Genomic DNA, 16,619 nt, shown 5'->3' with positions numbered 1-16,619 from the left:
CCCTGCATCGGCAGGCGGACTCTCAACCACTGCGCCACCAGGGAAGCCCTTCCTTCCATTTTAAAGCTAAATAATTTTAGCTATTGTGAATAATGCTGCTGTGAACATGAGTGTACAAATATCTCTTGGAGACCCTGCTTTCAGTTCTTTTGGAAATTGCTGGGTCATATGGTAATTCTATTTAAAAACTTTTGAGGAATCACCATACTGTTTTCCGCGGTGGCTGTACTGTTTTACATGCCTACCAACAGTGCGCAAGGGTTCCTGTTTCCCCATATCCTCACCAACATTTGTTTTCTGATAGTTTTTCTTGTTGTTTTTTGGATAATAGTCACCTAATGTGTGTGAGATGACGGTATTATTTCTTTAACAAACATTTATATCTATGTTATGTGGTGGGTACTGTTGTAAGTAATTAACATATAGTTTATTCTCTTAATTTAATTGAAGTTGGCATACTGTTTTCATCTTCCTTTAGGTACAGAGAGATTGTTACACAGCAGGTGAGGTATTGATGTCCTCTGAGGCTCAGGTGCATTGATAATCTGTAAGCAGGAAGCCCTTCAGTACACCTTGGTCATCTTGTTGCCATGTCCAAACTTGTACTGCTGGCTGCAGGACAGGCCAATAAATTGAGAGACGAGTTGTTGGGGCAAGGAATAGAGACTTTATTTGGAAAGCCAGCTGACTGAGAAGATGGTGGAATAGAGTCCCAAAGAACCATCATGCCAAAGTTAGAATTCAGGCTTCCTTTATACTAAAAGGGGAGAGCAGCTTGTGGCTGGTTGTTGCAAACTTCTTGGTGTCAGAATCCTTTGTTCTTGCATCTATCCAGGTAGGTCAGGTCAGGATGTTCCTGTAATCTTCCAACAAGACAAATGTTATTCTCTGTTTAGCAACTTTTTATCTCTATATGAGTGGGAAAGTGTTATACCTTTAAGGGTCAGAGCTTTGAGAAGGGGCTATCCTGTGTATTTCAGGCTATGGGCAACATTCTTGTATCAAAAGCAATAGGATACAAAGGGTAAAGTACAAGAAACAGATCCAATATGGAGTCAGATTTGTTCTTCCCTATTACAGTCTGTGGGGTCACATAATTCTGGTGGCCTGAACAGGGGCAGAGAAGTGGAAGGAGGGAGAAAAAGGAAGGAGAAATATAAGAGGTGAGGGAAGAGAAAGACTGCTGCTAGTAATTGTCTCAGATACCCTTCCTGAAACCACAGGAAAGAACTTTGCCAGTTTAAATGCTACCCTCAGCATTTATTTAGTAGTCGTTTTGTCTATGAAAAACATCATATTGCACAGAATTAGATATGTCACCGGCCCAATCACGCCTTGTGAAACATAATTACATACAGCCCAAACCTAATGCGATTAGCATTTTCTAATCCTTTCCTTAGACACAGGCATTGAAATTAGTCAGGAGGAACCTAGAAGCTTTGGTGAAGTAAACCTTATGCATTATTAAGAATCTCTCATCCCTGTTTATTGAGGGGCATTGACAAGCAGATATTGTAGAAATTAGAGGGAGGTTTCAATTTGTTTGAGATGGAGTATAGGAAATCAGCTCCGTATTTAATGCAGCTTTATGGAATTGTTTTGGAAAAAAATGACTGTTAGCTATGTGACCATTATAACTTGCTAGCTCTAGTAATAATCATAGCCATGTCCTCTGAAGGAGAACTTGGGTGATTCCCACTTAATTAAAAACAACCTGTTTCTCACAGAAGAGCAACAAAAACCTAACCCATGAAGGATTTTAAGTCCTTATTGTTTTGAAGTAGAACTTGGATTATGAAATATTTTTAAATTTAGAAAACTGTTTTTTTCTGACAATGATAGAGGTAAGTAAAGCATTATACCCAAATCCTTGTTTTTATTTGTTTGGAATTTCTAAGCAAGTATATGAAAATAGAAGCAGTTTATAAGCACTGGAAGTGTCTGGGATAGTTGAGCCTGCCCATTTTTGTTCTCTTAGGTTTGTTTGAAGATGAAGATTCATGCAGTGATTGTAGCAATCATGATAAACCAGGTACTAGTTTACAAAGTTTTGTGCCAGAAGGAAAAACTCATTTCCCAGAAATGTTCCAGACAAGTCACCTTTTGTTCTATGAGCGATTCAGAGCTTATCAAGATTACATTTTAGGTGAGTAGGTCCTCTTTTTTGCTTCTTTTGTCTTTTAATTTATATGTATTCAGTAGATGGTCTCAGCTCCTCAGACTGCCTTTTGTTGGTTCTGAGAAAGTAGATTTGAGTGGATTTATTAACTTCTCTCTCCTTTATGCAGCCCCAATTCTTACTGCGTTTAATTTGTTTGTAGCTGACTGTAAGGCCTCTGAGGTAAAAGAATTCACAGCTGAGTTCTTAGAGAAGGTCCTTGAACCATCTGGATGGCGGGCAGTCTGGCACACTAATGTGTTCAAGGTGCTGGTTGAGGTAAATTTAATTCTGTTAAGACATTTATCTCTAGCTAAAAACACTTTCCTTCAGACTGTTGTAGCCACAGTGCTTATTTTTAATTAAGGTTTATGAGCTGATTGAAAATAGCATGTTTTTCACATCTAACTGCTGCGGTGTATGAAGTGTTCCACAAATTTTAAAGGCAACTGAGGAGGAGCTACCAGGGAATTGAGGTGGTTTAAGCTTCAGTGTCCTTTAAAAAGGGGAAATGGATTAGAAACCTATGAAGTGAGGGAGGTATTTGAGACCTTCAGAAAACAAAGAGGCCTAATTATAAAGTCAGTGGGGTTTGAATTGATTTTTTTACCTTCTTAGTTGTAGCCCATTAAAGTAGCTCAAACCAAGGGGGCATTTTAAAACTAGCCTATTTTTTGCCTGACAAATTTGTAGGTATGTGGTTAACCTCTTGATGTTGCATTGCAGAAAGTAAAGACAATCTTATTTTTCAACTGACTGGGCCTTTTACATTAAATTTGCACTCTAATTACAGCTGTGAATTTTTCTCAGTGTGTGTTAACCGGACCACAAAACCCCCCGTTAAACTAAAATGGTAAACCAGGGAGTGTGAATGAATACAAGTTGTGGCTGCAGCCCCTTTAGAAAATGACATCACATGCTGCAGTGACTATATATGAGGCAATGGTTTGCAAGCAGCTGTTCCTCGTGGATTTTTAAATTTTGGGTTATGCTAATGTCTTTGGTTGCAGTTCAGGCCTATTAATTTGATTATGATAGTAGCTTCCTTCCCCCAACACACCTCAATTCTCTAAAAGCAGTCAAAGTCATTGTTTTAAAAGAGAAATGCACCATTCCTCTGCTTAAAAACCTCTAATGCATTGCATTTACCAAAGGCCCGTGTTGGCTTTATGGCTTCTCATTGTGCTAGATAACATGTAAAAGCCAAGCTCCTTCCAATGCTCTTCGTGTCCTGATCTTCTTGCCTTTCTCTCACCTCACCTCCTGCTGCCCTGTACCTCATTTCCTTCCTGTGGTTCCAGGAAGAAACACTGCTTCTCTGCTTCGCCAGCTGCCAAGCTTGTCTCTGCCCCAGAGCCTTTTGCATCTTTCCTGCTCTTCACAGGGCTGCTTCCTTTTCATCCTTTTTATCGCAGTTCAGAAGTGACTTCCCCTACCCTCCCAGTAAAACCAGACCACCAGCCCTGCTACTTATTCTCTGTCACATACTTGTTGCCATCTTGTTTGTTTATTTGTCCTCTCAATTACGATGTCAGCTCCATGTGGGTACAAGCCAGGCCTGTCTTGTTTATCCTTTATGTTATGGAAGAAGGCTCCCCACTCCCATTTCATGCTTTAAAAAAATCAGGCTGTAAGTAGTGTTTTAGATGTATCTTAATTTTGATTTGCATATGTTAAGTCACATTATTTTAAATTTCAGGTCACAGATGTGGACTTTGCAGCCTTGAAGGCAGTGGTGAGGCTTGCTGACCCATACCTCTGTGAATCTCAAGTCAGCACTTTTACTTTGGAGTGTATGAAAGAGCTCCTTGATCTGAAGGAACACCGGTTGCCCCTGCAGGAGCTGTGGGTGGTATTTGATGATTCTGGAGTGTTTGACCAGACAGCACTTGCAATTGAGCATATCAGGTAGGAAAAGAGGTTGATAAAAGTAATCTTGTGGCCAGAAACTTTGGATGAAATGCAGTAATTCTGGTCTATATTATACCTAGATTTAAAACTCAAACTGTAAACTTGGTCACTGCAATATTTTAAAATATTCAAAGACAGTGGAAACTTTTTAAAATTAAAAAAATGTTTTCAATGTTTAAAATTTTCATTTTGAGGTAATTTCAGACTTACAGAAAAGTTGAGAAAAGTAGTACTAGGGATTCCTGTATAGCCTTCTCTCAGTGTCCCCAAATGTTAACAAAAGATAGGGGATTTTTAAATTTGGTTTGTATATATTTAGAAACTGTCTTAAAAGTTCTGGATGCTAAGGCTATAGTTGATGTACTTGAATATAAGAGGAAAGGAAAGAAGGTAAAGAAGGTGGTATACCATCACTTGTGCACTGATAAGACTGACATACAGTGTTTTCAAGTATATGTCTGGCCAAAGGAGGTGTTGTCAGGCTACTTCCAGGATCCTTAGGGGGTATGTGCATGCCTTTCAACCTTTTTTGGCTTAGTCGGTTTCCACTTGCACAGGTGCATGCCTTGTCCTTTAAGTGAGAAGGAAAGCCCATACCTGCATTAATAGGTATGCTTTTTTTAGTTTTTCAGATAACTTTTTTGTCGGATAGTTCCTAATACAGATAGTTCTTTTGAATCTTCTTTTTATAAGTGTATTTACTAAGGAAGGCTTATTTTTGGCTATTTAAAAATGGACTTATATTCCTCCATGAACTGGAAGACTGGATAATATAAAGGTCATGTTAATAATGTTGCTTGGTGTTTTGTAGTTCAAAAAGTACTTTCCAGTTTCTATACTGTTAGTGAGTTAACCTGGTTTTGCTGAGCTTAATTTGATACTGTACAAAGAAGCAGAGTGTCTTGGGCCCTGCTTCTGACATTTCATAGAAAATTTCTAATTGTATGCAAGGACATTGGACTTGCATACAATGCAAGGACTGTAGGTATTCAATATTAGGCCAAACAATATAAATCTAAAGAACTGGCTTCTGTCTAGAACCAAAATAACTCTCTTATGTTTCTCTCACTTAAAAAATCTGTCAGTTGAGGCATATGAAGGTAAAGGAATAATTGATAAGTTTAGGAAATTAGGAATCAGGGAGCTAATCTCTTATGGGTATAGAAGTTGATAGAAAGACAAGTATCTGGAATTAGTATTATTTGAAGGCGAGCCTGGCTAAATTATTCTTTATTTTGAGGTGAGGGCTCAGATTCTGGTCAGTGTCCAGAAAAGGTCAAATTATGAGGGTTTTCATTTGTTCATTTTATTCAGTAAGTATTTCAGTGCCAGGTCCTGAGTTGAGGGTGAGATTTGACTGGTGCACAAAACAGACACAATCACCATCACCAGGGAGACGTCAGTCTAAAGGTGGGAGATGAACCTTGATGAAATAATCACATAAAGATACGTGTACGATTGGAAACTGCAGTGAGTGCTGTGAGGGATTACAGAGTGTTCTAAGACTAGTTCAGGTTGCTGTAATATGGTTATTTCCTGAGGAAATAGTATTTGAACTTGGGTCTGAAGGGTTGGCTAGGTGAAAGTGGTTGTGGCAGTTTAGGGGAGGGAACAGGCTCAGGACCTCAGTGAGTTTAAGGAGCCGGAGGGCCAACGTGGTTAGAACATAGACGGTAATGGAAGAGACTTAGGAAACCAGCTTAGAGGTTGTCAGGGGTCAGAAGATGCAGGGATTTGTCAGCCAATGAATCATTTTTGTCTTCAAAAGCAGTGGGAAAGCGCTGAAGGGTTTTCAATCAAGGATGAATATGATCAGCTTTGTGTTTGAAAAGGTTCGTTCTGGCTGCTGTGAGGAAAGTAAATGGAGGGGAAAGGGGTAGAGAGATCAGTTAAGAGACAGAGTGGACTAGGGTGGAGATATGGAGAGTACAGATTAGGCTGATTGAGAAAGTAGGATGGCTAAGACTTGGTGGTAGAGTGGATATGGGAGAAGTCAAGGCTGACTCCCAAGTTTCTGTCTTGAGATAATAAACACTGGAGGAGGTGCAGATGTGAATGAAATGTGAATGCCCGGTACTGAACTGGTGAGGATATTTGAGCTGGGTCATGAAGTGTAAATATAAGCTTACCAGGTGGAAAAGGTGGAGGGCAGCCTGACCAGCATGTCACAGCAGCTTTGAAAGAGCTTGTGAAATTGGTAGTTTGCACACAGTGTCTCTGAGGCAAGAGAGGTGCTCTAGAGGTGGACTGTGAGTCCATGTAATATCACCAAGATCAGGAATTTGGACTTTGTTCTGAGGACAACAAGGAGCCAGCAGAGTTTTTTTGGTTGAGTAAAGGCATGCTCAGGTTTGTTTTATTTTTTATTTATTTATTTATTTATTTTTTGAGCATTCTTTCATGTGTTTGTTGGCAATCTGTATATCTTCTTTGGAGAAATGTCTATTTAGGTCTTCTGCCCTTTTTTTTTTTTTTTTAACATCTTTATTGGAGTATAACTTATTTATTTATTTATTTTTAAGAGATGGACTCTAGAGGGTGAAGAGAATGACAGGCTAATCTATAAGAATTAAGAGATGGCTTCATTTTCACTGCTCATTCCTTTTCAACTTTTTGACAGTTATGTCGTCTGTACTTCCTGGCATTCCACTAATGCTTCTACTCCTACAGTACCACTGAAATTGTGCTTAAGGTCACTCATATTCTCATATCCAGTCTTCACTCCTCTGATCTCATCTTACCTTGACCTCTTGGTCACATTCTAATTATTTGATCATTCCCATCTTCTTAACTTACTCTACTGTCTTCCCAGTTTCTGGGACACCACTTTATGATAGTGTGTCACGGGCTTGCTTTCTTAGTAATCTTGGCCAGCTCTTTCCTCTCATGCTCAAACTTTAGAATGTTGAAGTTACCCAGAGCTCAGGCCTAGGCTATCTACACTTCTCTCTCTCTAATCAGCTTTGAAAGCACATTAGAATCTCCTGGAAATTTTCTTTATAGGAGTATTCCAACTACTACATGAAGAAAGAATGATAAGATGAGAATATCAGTATTTTGCAACCCATAATAAAATAGAGGTTTCAGGCAATGATCATCAATGGCTGCTACAGCCATTGGTGAAAACCTGATGGGGAACTTTGTGGCAGATAAATCAGGCTGGCAATATCTGAATCCATTGATCATTCTTAAGCTCATCATCAAAAGAGATGACCAGGTATCATGTGCTTCGTGATGAAGCTACATTATACCTCTCTTGAAGTATTCTTGCCAAAAAGTCTTTCCTAAAGATGATCAAGTCTCTAGTCCTTACTATCAGTTTACTAGAAATAAAGGAAACAGAAGGACATGTTAAATGACCCCATGGGGATGCAATCAGTAAAATTCAGAGTGTGGGAAACTGTTAAATAAATTGCAAGGTGAAAAAGAGGGATGGATAATCTATAGAGTAAAAGTGATTTAATTAAATTCAATGGCTGACCCTTGTTTGGACCCTGATGAGCAAGCCAACTGTAAAACAACAACAGCAACAACAAAAGAGATAATTAGGGAAAACTGAACACTGACTGGATACTTGGTTATTAAGGAATTAAAACTTTTTTTGTATAAAGATTTATTTTAGAGGCACATACTAAAAATTTATGAGTGATATGATATGTCAGAAATTTGCTTTAAAATGATCCAGTGTCAGGATGGTAGGGGTAGGAGAGCAGAGAAGTAAGTGGGTAGAGTAGAGGTGAAATAAGATTGCCTGTGAGTTGATAACTGTTGAAGCTGGTGATGGATACATGGTATTCATGTTTTCATGTTTGCTCTTGTATATGTTTGAAATTTTCCATGATGAAAAATTTGTTAAATCACTTTGCGGAGCTTTAAAAAAATATGGATCCTGCACCCTCCCTCCCCCATCCCCCACCCAAGAGATTCTGGTTTATTGGTCTGGAATAGGGTTGAAAATCAATTTTTAAAAGCTTCCCAGGGGACTCTAATGGGCAGCCAGGGTTGAGAACTACTGCTTTATTTTATGTCCCTGGATGATCTCATCTATTGCTCTAATGCCATCAATATGCTGACAACTTCCAGATTTATGTCTCTAGCACTGACCTTTTCCTTGAGCTCTGGTCTTGTATATTTATCTGCACTCTTGACATCATCCATTTGGAGTTCAAATAGGCATCTCAACCTGAACATGGTGAAAAGAGAACTCTTTATTTTCAACCCTAAACTTGTTTCTCTCCCAGTCTTTTCTATCTTAACAAATGACACTACTTTCTACCAAGTTATAGATGGTCAATAAATCGTTTTTCTGATAAAAAGAAGGTCCTAATAGAATCAATGTTGTAGAAAACTTCTTTAGCCCATCCAAAGAAGTTCATGTGTGACTCATGACTATCAAATCTTGCAAATATTCAATCTTCTCTACCATACTCGAAAGACTTGTTTTGATTTACTCTTACTCCTCCAAAACCCTAACATTTTAAGCCAGTGATTGAATTTGAGTGATACTAATCTCCTTTTCAGGTTTTTCTATCAGAACATTTGGAGGAGTTGGGATGAAGAAGAAGAGGATGAGTATGATTATTTTGTTAGATGTGTTGAACCTCGATTGAGATTGTAAGTATTTATTAGTGGCCTTGTACATGTTGGAAAAAATAGCTATTTGTGATTTAATTTCACCTGTGTTTTGTATATACTGTATATATACTCCAGGGGCCTACAGATAGAAACAGACTGATATACAAATAGTATAACCCATTGACAAGTTATTAAATAAAATTGTACAGGTGCAGAGAAAGCTACTTTTAGTGTTTATAAACCTACTTGTAGTGTTTTTAGAATCTAAAAGCAGAGAATTCAAGAACATGTAAGTTAACAGCTCACTCTTGTAAATTTGAATAAAACTTAATTGAGCTAATATGTTAAAAAGAAACAACCCGTTACTAAACTCAATAAAAACAATTGAAGAACAGTGAAATTAATTGAATTATAGAAGACTTTTTTTTTTAAGAGTACTTTTAAAGACATGGCTTTACTCTTAAGTTCTTACAGTAAAACATAGTAGGCTAAACAGACTTACCTTAGGATGTTTTGTTAAGTTCTTTTCCTTAAATCTTATTTGATAAATAGATGAAAATACTAAACAGTTAATATTGATGGTGAATAAAAATTTCCAAAATACCTAAATACATTCTACTGATTTATCATATTTTGGTAGGGAAAAACCCTTCCATTATAAAAATACCCCCAATTAACCATGCAACCCAAATAGTTGTCCTGCACTGACTTTGTTAAATGTGGCTTCCACTAGATGATGCTATAAGGCCAGGTAACTTTTTGGTACTTGTGCATGGTAATTTAATACGCAGTGCTGCAATAAGAATAAAATTAGACCTTGCAGGCCAAAAAAAAGAAAAAAAAATTGTAGAAGGTAATTTTTTTCCCTGTGTGAAAGATGATTTGGTTACATAAGATAAGGCAGTAACCCTTTACATTTCTGTATAACCAATTTGATTTAGTAAGTTTCTCTTCATTTAAACAGTAAATCATAAGTAAAAAATACGTGAGAAGTCTGGTTAAGGTTGGTTCTACCTGGTTTAGAATTATGTATGTCTGATTTCTGCTTTTCATAAATTGACTGTGATTTCTATTTAGCCTTTCCAATTTTTCCATTATGCATTTTCTGTTTTCTCATAGTGTATTCAATAAAATGCCAGAATTTCAATAAGCTTGCATATTTTCTAGTTTTGATATACTTGCTTTTAAAGAGCAATGATTGGTTTTGATTGAAGGGAAGTGTAATGGTGGGTGAATATCATGTATCTGGCAAATTTGATCTTTACTTGGAAAATAACTGTATTCCGATTTGACAGTCTTACATGTTCGAACAACAGGAAATGATTTACATACATATCTTATACATCACTGGCAGATGGGAAAGCATAAGGGAGGAATTGTTTTCAGTTATGGAGAAGAAACTGTGGTACTTGATGGGGAAACTGGAATGTTATCAAATATAGGCAGACTCTTTTAAAGGTCCCTAGGCTAAGACAAGAGTAGATCTATTCACAGGCAAGAGTTAAAGGGAATCAAACCATATTGTCTTGATTTTGCACTGTGAGGTAAATAGTTTTCCTTTCTAATTCAAAACACTCTGCTTCAGAGCTGATGGGTCTGAGACACAGACGTTGGTTCATTACTTTCAGACTATGAAGTATCACTATAATGAGAAGAAATAAGCTGATTGGCATGGATATTGGAAATGCTAAGAAACTAATTTTAAAATTTGAGTCTTACTCTTTGTAACTTAGTAGATCTGATCAAGCAGTCAGTGGTTGGGTCCCCAATTTCTTGTTTGCAAAGTGGATTTCTAGAATATCTTTAAATGAGTATGGATTAACCAAAGCAGACAAAATCCTTGCTTTTCAAGCTTCACCTAATTCATTTACTTGAAAAGTGGAAAAAATATTTTCTATTCATCTTAAATACTATTTAAATGTTCACTGTAACTTGATGTAAATTTGTTTAGGATATGGTTCTGTTTTTTTGTCCCTGTATCTTATTTAGAGCGTGGCGAAGTTAAGAAGACATTATCTAAGGCAATCGCACTCAACCTTGGCTGCACATTAGAATCCCCAGGGAACTTTAAAAAATACCCCTCTGCTTTTAGAGACTAATTTAATTGGTCTGGATGGGGACCTGATCATCTGTATTTTTAAAAGTTCCCCAGTGATTCTAATAAGCAGCCAAGGTTAAGAAGCTCTGGCCTAAGTCAGTATGCTTTTAACTGAGAAATAAAGAAATTATTTTAAAACGACAGGTAATGACAATAATATTGCAGTTTACTTTCAAATCCATTAATTTCATATCCATTAACTTGATTGTACATTCATAAATTATTGTATCTAGAAGTACTTTTTGTTCTGTCTATATATTTGAGAAGGTTTATAAATTAATAATAAACTTTAAGTGCCAACACAGTTGTCCAATACAAGGTTATTTTGTTTTAATCACTCTCTAGTTTAGTAATAACAGCTTTATTTTTTTCTCAGAATCTCAAAGGCTTATGTTTTTGAAACACTCTAATAATCTTCCTGAGGGAATATTCAGCAAATTCTGCTCCATAGTACTTTATTTATTTGTTTAATATTTTATTTATTTATTTGGCTGCACTGGGTCTTAGTTGCGGCACGTGGGATCTTTAGTTGCAGCATGCGAACTCTTAGTTGCGGCATGTGGGGTCTAGTTCTCTGACCAGAGATCAAACCCGGGCCCCCTGTATTGGGAGTACGGAGTCTTAACAACTGGACCACCAGGGAAGTCCTCTCCATAGTGGTTTTTTTTTTTTTTTTTTTGCGGTATGTGGACCTCTCACTGTTGTGGCCTCTCCCGTTGTGGAGCACAGGCTCCGGACGCGCAGGCTCAGCGGCCATGGCTCACGGGACTAGCCGCTCCGCGGCATATGGGATCTTCCCGGACCGGGGCACGAACCCGTGTCCCCTGCATCGGCAGGCGGATTCTCAACCACTGCGCCACCAGGGAAGCCCTCCATAGTGTTTTAAATGCAGGGAAGGGGTACTTCCCTGGTGGTCCAGTGGTTAAGAATCTGCCTTTCCAGGGGACATGGGTTCAATCCCTGGTCGGGGAACTAAGATCCCACATGCCGTGGGGCAACTAAGCCAGTGTGCTGCAACTACCACGCCCATGCGCCACAGCTAGAGAGCCTGCGTGCCACAACTACTGAGCCCGTGTGCTCTGGAGCCTGTGCACCACAACTGGAGAGCCCATGTGCTGCAACTACTGAGCCCACACACTCTAGAGCCCCTGCGCCACAACTAGAGAGAAGCCTGTGCACCGCAACAAAGGGCCCATGCACTGCAACGAAAGATCCCACATACCGCAATGAAGATCCTGTGTGCCTCAACTAAGACCTGATGCAACCAAAACAAACAAACAAACAAACAAAAAAACTAAACTAAATTAAAAAAAAATAAATAAGTATAGGGAAGGACTAGATGATTTGAATCATTTAAAATTTTTGATCCTATAAATGTGGTAATCTTAAACATTGTTATGAAACTACTTGGGATACTATCCTCACCACCCCTACCTCCAGGTTGCCCTCTGCCACCCACTTATTAAGATTTTGAATCTAATATATGAGAAAATAATTTCTTGTTAAGTAATGATTAAAAATTGTGCAACATGAACTCTCAGTGTTTCAAAAACACAAATGCTTGGATCTAAGGGAAAAAAAAAAATAGCAACTCCTCAAAAGAGAAAAGTTAGTGACCTTAATGAAGTGGTCCTTAAAGCTTTCAATAGCTTTCACCTACTCAGTAAGACTTAACATGTTCCTGAGTTACATACTGTGAAACGCTTTTCTTATGGGGTCTTTGAGGACTAAATGGGTGTCTTAAAGATGGGAAAATGTGTCTGAAAGGCAGTGGGTTTCAATTTGCTTTTAAACTTTCAGGCATTATGACATTCTTGAAGACCGAGTTCCTTCAGGACTTATTGTTGACTATCAAAATCTGTTGACTCAATGTGAGGAGAGTTACAGGAAGTTTTTAAATCTGAGAAGCAGTTTGTCAAATTGTAACTCTGATTCTGAGCAGGAAAACATCTCCATGGTGGAAGGGTTAAAATTGTATTCAGAGATTGAACAGCTGAAACAAAAGCTAAAACTCATTGAGAATCCTTTGTTGAGGTACGTGTATCTTTTGTTCTTCTCAACTAGTTGGCATCTTTTCTAACCAGCTGTCTTACTGAGAACTGACAGGTCTGTTTGGTTTCTTTAAGATATGTGTTTGGTTATCAGAAGAATTCTAATATACAAGCAAAAGGCATCCGTCCAAATGGCCAGAAGGTCACCCATGTGGTCTCCTTCACCATGACAACTGGTCTGCTGCAGTCCCTGCTCAGGGATAAGCTTTGTCCAGAGCCTTGTAAGGAAGAAATAGAAATTCAGGTAAAAGGAGAGTTTCTTGCTCCAGCTGGCTTTTTTTTCTTCAGATTCACCCCAGGCTTTCCTGAATTCTACAAAAAGTTTTTAGGAGTTTCCCAGAGCTGGTTTTCTGTGAAATGGAAAGCAGTGAGAGCACTGCCATTCTACAGTATTAGTCACTTATCAACCATGCACTGAGCTCAGTGCAGTAGCCAAGGAGATACCTACCTACGCAGTTTTGGCTCCCTTTTCAAAATGAAACATGAAGGCATCTGGAGTAATACTCAGGTTGCATTTGAGGGGTATATATTTGCAATATGTTGTTGTTGTTTTCTAGTTCCATAGTGATCCGTTGTCTGCTATAAATGCCTGCTATGAGGGCGACACTGTTATTGTTTGTCCTGGCCATTACGTGGTACATGGTACATTGTCCATTGCTGACTCCATTGAGTTAGAAGGTGAGTATGGAAGATCATACAACCAAACTCTCGTGCATGACATGCTTAAGATAACAGTAAATCACTGATCTTGTTGAAGCTCCGAGAATTTGATTTGAACCCATTTGATTTCAAATGAGTTGCCTTGAAACATTAAGGGTTTTTGGAGTGTATAGGTTATTGACTCAGTGTTTGAGCAACATGAGGTGTGATTCTTTGTGGCATTATAAATGTTGGGCAGACAAAAACATAGAGAAAAAAAACCATTAGGAAGAAGTATAATTCCAGATTATAGGTGGTTGGTGAAAAGGAAATTCATTATTAGAATTAAAAAAACATTCCCAGCAATATTTTTAAATTTGTTGCTTCCTCTTATTTCATATATGTTGTGGACATATTGGTGCTTTTTTTTTTTTTAATTTAGCTTACTTTTGTGAAAGGTATAGGTCCAACTTGAAATTAGATGCAAAATCTTTTATCTTAATTCTTTAAATGCTTGTTGAATGTAGCAAATTCTAAAGTGTACTTTTGAGAACATTAATGTTGAAAGAGTCTTTAAAAAATAACTTTATTTAATTTTTGGCTGCGTTGGGTCTTCGTTGCTGCGTGCAGGCTTTCTCTAGTTGCGGTGAGCGGGGGCTACTCTTCGTTGCCGTGCGAGGACTTCTCCTTGCAGTGGCTTCTCTTGTTGTGCAGCACGGACTCTAGGTGCATGGGCTTCAACAGTTGTGGTAGGTGGGCTCAGTAGTTGTGGCTCGCGAACTCCAGAGCGCAGCCTCAGTAGTTGTGGCGCCCGGGCTTAATTGCTCCGTGGCATGTGGGATCTTCCCGGACCAGGGATCAAACCCATGTCCCCTTCATTGGCAGGCGGATTCTTAACCACTGCACCACCAGGGAAGTCCTAAAAATAACTTTTTAGGAGTTAAAATCTTATTGTACATTTAGAGTGATTCCTAAATTTAGGTTACTTTACAGTAGTTCACCTTGGTCCTTTGTATTTGCATAGTGTGTCAAATTTAGATGCACCTGTTCAACTATTTACCAGAAGAGCTTCACGTTAGCAATAAAGCTTGTCATGCAAAAAATCATATATCATTTTGGGACTGGTGCAGCTGTTCGCAAACTGCTTAAGCTATGTTCTTTAATTTTATCTTGTCGAGAGTTCTTAATGGAAGCAAGGCTGGGAATTTAATTTCCTGCTGTTTGCTAGTACACCACCTCATCCCCTTTTTTATGTGTGTAATTTTTGTTCTTTTTCCTCTCCAATATTTGATATATAATAGATGTGTGTTTATAAATAACACATCTGCAAGATAAAGCACTGCAATAAAAACACTTCATATTTTTGGCATGGTGCAAACAGCATTGCTATTACAGATTGTATGGTGGATAAGCATTCTTCCTAGATTGGTGAGGAAATTATAATGTAATTGCCAACATGTCATAAATAACCATATAGAATTCTGATAGTTAAGTGTAAGAATGACTGTAAATTTATGAACAGAGGGCATTTCTGAGAATTTGGGGAATCAGGTGATATCTCTAGTGTGAATATATGGAGTACTTGTTCACGAGTAAGATTAAAGCTTATCTGATAGCTTTTCTGATCTATAGCTGACACTTACAACAAGAGATATATATTGAGTACCTGCTATTTGCAGGGTATTAACAGTACTTATAATAGGATTTTTCTTTCTTGTTTAGAAAATCCATTCAGTTAGGCGAGGGCTTTGTGTTTTAAACTGCTAAGATTACGTAACTTGTTTATGTAATAACTTGTTTATATAATGTAATATGGCCATTCTTTTTATATTTTTAATTTTTCACATGATAGAAAGCCATAGCTATTATAAAAATGTGCAAAGTACAGATAGACACATAAAAAGAATCAGGGAAGGACTTTCCTGGTGGTGCAGTGGTTAAGAATCCGCCTGCCAATGCAGGGGACATGGGTTCGATCCCTGGTCCGGGAAAATCCCTCATGCCATGGAGCAACTAAGACCACGCGCCACAACTACTGAGCCTGCATTCTAGGGCCTGAGAGCCACAACTACTGAGCCCGTGTGCCGCAACTACTGAAGCCCACGCACCTAGAGCCTGTGCTCTGCAACGAGAGAGGCCACTGCAGTGAGAAGCCCATGCACCACAATGAAGAGTAGACCCCGCTCGCCGCAACTAGAGAAAGCCCATGTGCAGCAACGAAGACCCAATGCAGCCAAAAATAAATATATAAATTAAAAAAAAAAAAAAGAATCGGGAAAGAAATTTACTCACAATCTAATCATCCAGAATCCACCACTGGTAGCATTCCCGTGTGTGGAGTCCTCTTGCATTCTCTAGTGTCCCCAAAGGCTTGTCTGTACTCTTCAAGTATAGAAAACTTTAGTGACTTTGCCTGTTTAATGTTGTCACTGCTTTCATTTACTCACGCAAAGACTCAGCTTCAGACAGTGAGAGTTATTTCTTAAAGCTTTGTCTATGTGATTCTGTTTTATGATAAAAGTCAGGCAGAGTTTTCTGATACTCCAGTTTTTCATAATCCCATTCAGAGGTCTAGCCTGTATTACTAGTTTGATTAAGATTTGTAGAGAACAATGTTTTTTATTGGTTAACAAGGTAGACCTATTTTTCCAATAGCTAAAACTGTTCTAAGTCAGTTTGTCAGATTTTAGGTCAATCTGTTTAAGAGAATATAAGATTTAGAAAATCTTGAGAAATGCCTAGGCTTTTTCAAACCTAATTACGATAGAATAATAGAATCTTAGAGTTGGGAAATAAAAAACTTGTAGGGCTAAACGCTTTAAAGCCCTCTGACCCAGCTGTGAGTACTTAAGATTATTACTATTTTTTTAACTTATTTATTATTATTTTTTAACATCTTTATTGGAGTATAATTGCTCTACAATGGTGTGTTAGTTTCTGCTTTATAACAAAGTGAATCAGCTATATGTATACATATATCTCCTCCCTCTTGCTTATCCCTCCCACCCTCCCTATCCCACTCCTCTAGGTGGTCACAAAGCACCAAGCTGATCTCCCTGTGCTATGCAGCTGTTTCCCACTAGCTATCGATTTTACATTTGGTAGTGTATATATGTCCATGCCACTCTCTCACTTGGTCCCAGCTTACCCTTCCCCCTCCCCATGTCCTCAAGCCCATTCTCTACAT

At 38.2% G+C, this 16,619-nt stretch overlaps 1 protein-coding gene across 1 annotated transcript in view; it reads left to right on the top strand.

The window, feature by feature from the left end:
• Window positions 1-16,619, top strand: part of SHCBP1 (SHC binding and spindle associated 1) — a 36,995-nt gene that overhangs the window by 1,452 nt on the left and 18,924 nt on the right. Inside the window, exons 2-8 of the mRNA XM_007122551.4 lie at window positions 1,979-2,146; window positions 2,322-2,437; window positions 3,858-4,066; window positions 8,591-8,683; window positions 12,543-12,776; window positions 12,869-13,037; window positions 13,351-13,471. Coding sequence (XP_007122613.2) covers window positions 1,979-2,146; window positions 2,322-2,437; window positions 3,858-4,066; window positions 8,591-8,683; window positions 12,543-12,776; window positions 12,869-13,037; window positions 13,351-13,471 — 1,110 coding nt within the window. The remainder of the gene's footprint in view (window positions 1-1,978; window positions 2,147-2,321; window positions 2,438-3,857; window positions 4,067-8,590; window positions 8,684-12,542; window positions 12,777-12,868; window positions 13,038-13,350; window positions 13,472-16,619) is intronic.

Source organism: Physeter macrocephalus, chromosome 17 (assembly GCF_002837175.3).
Source record: "Physeter macrocephalus isolate SW-GA chromosome 17, ASM283717v5, whole genome shotgun sequence".
Taxonomy (NCBI): domain Eukaryota; kingdom Metazoa; phylum Chordata; class Mammalia; order Artiodactyla; family Physeteridae; genus Physeter; species Physeter macrocephalus.
Note: the sequence above shows the minus strand (reverse complement) of the source record. Positions and strands in the feature narration are given on the sequence as shown.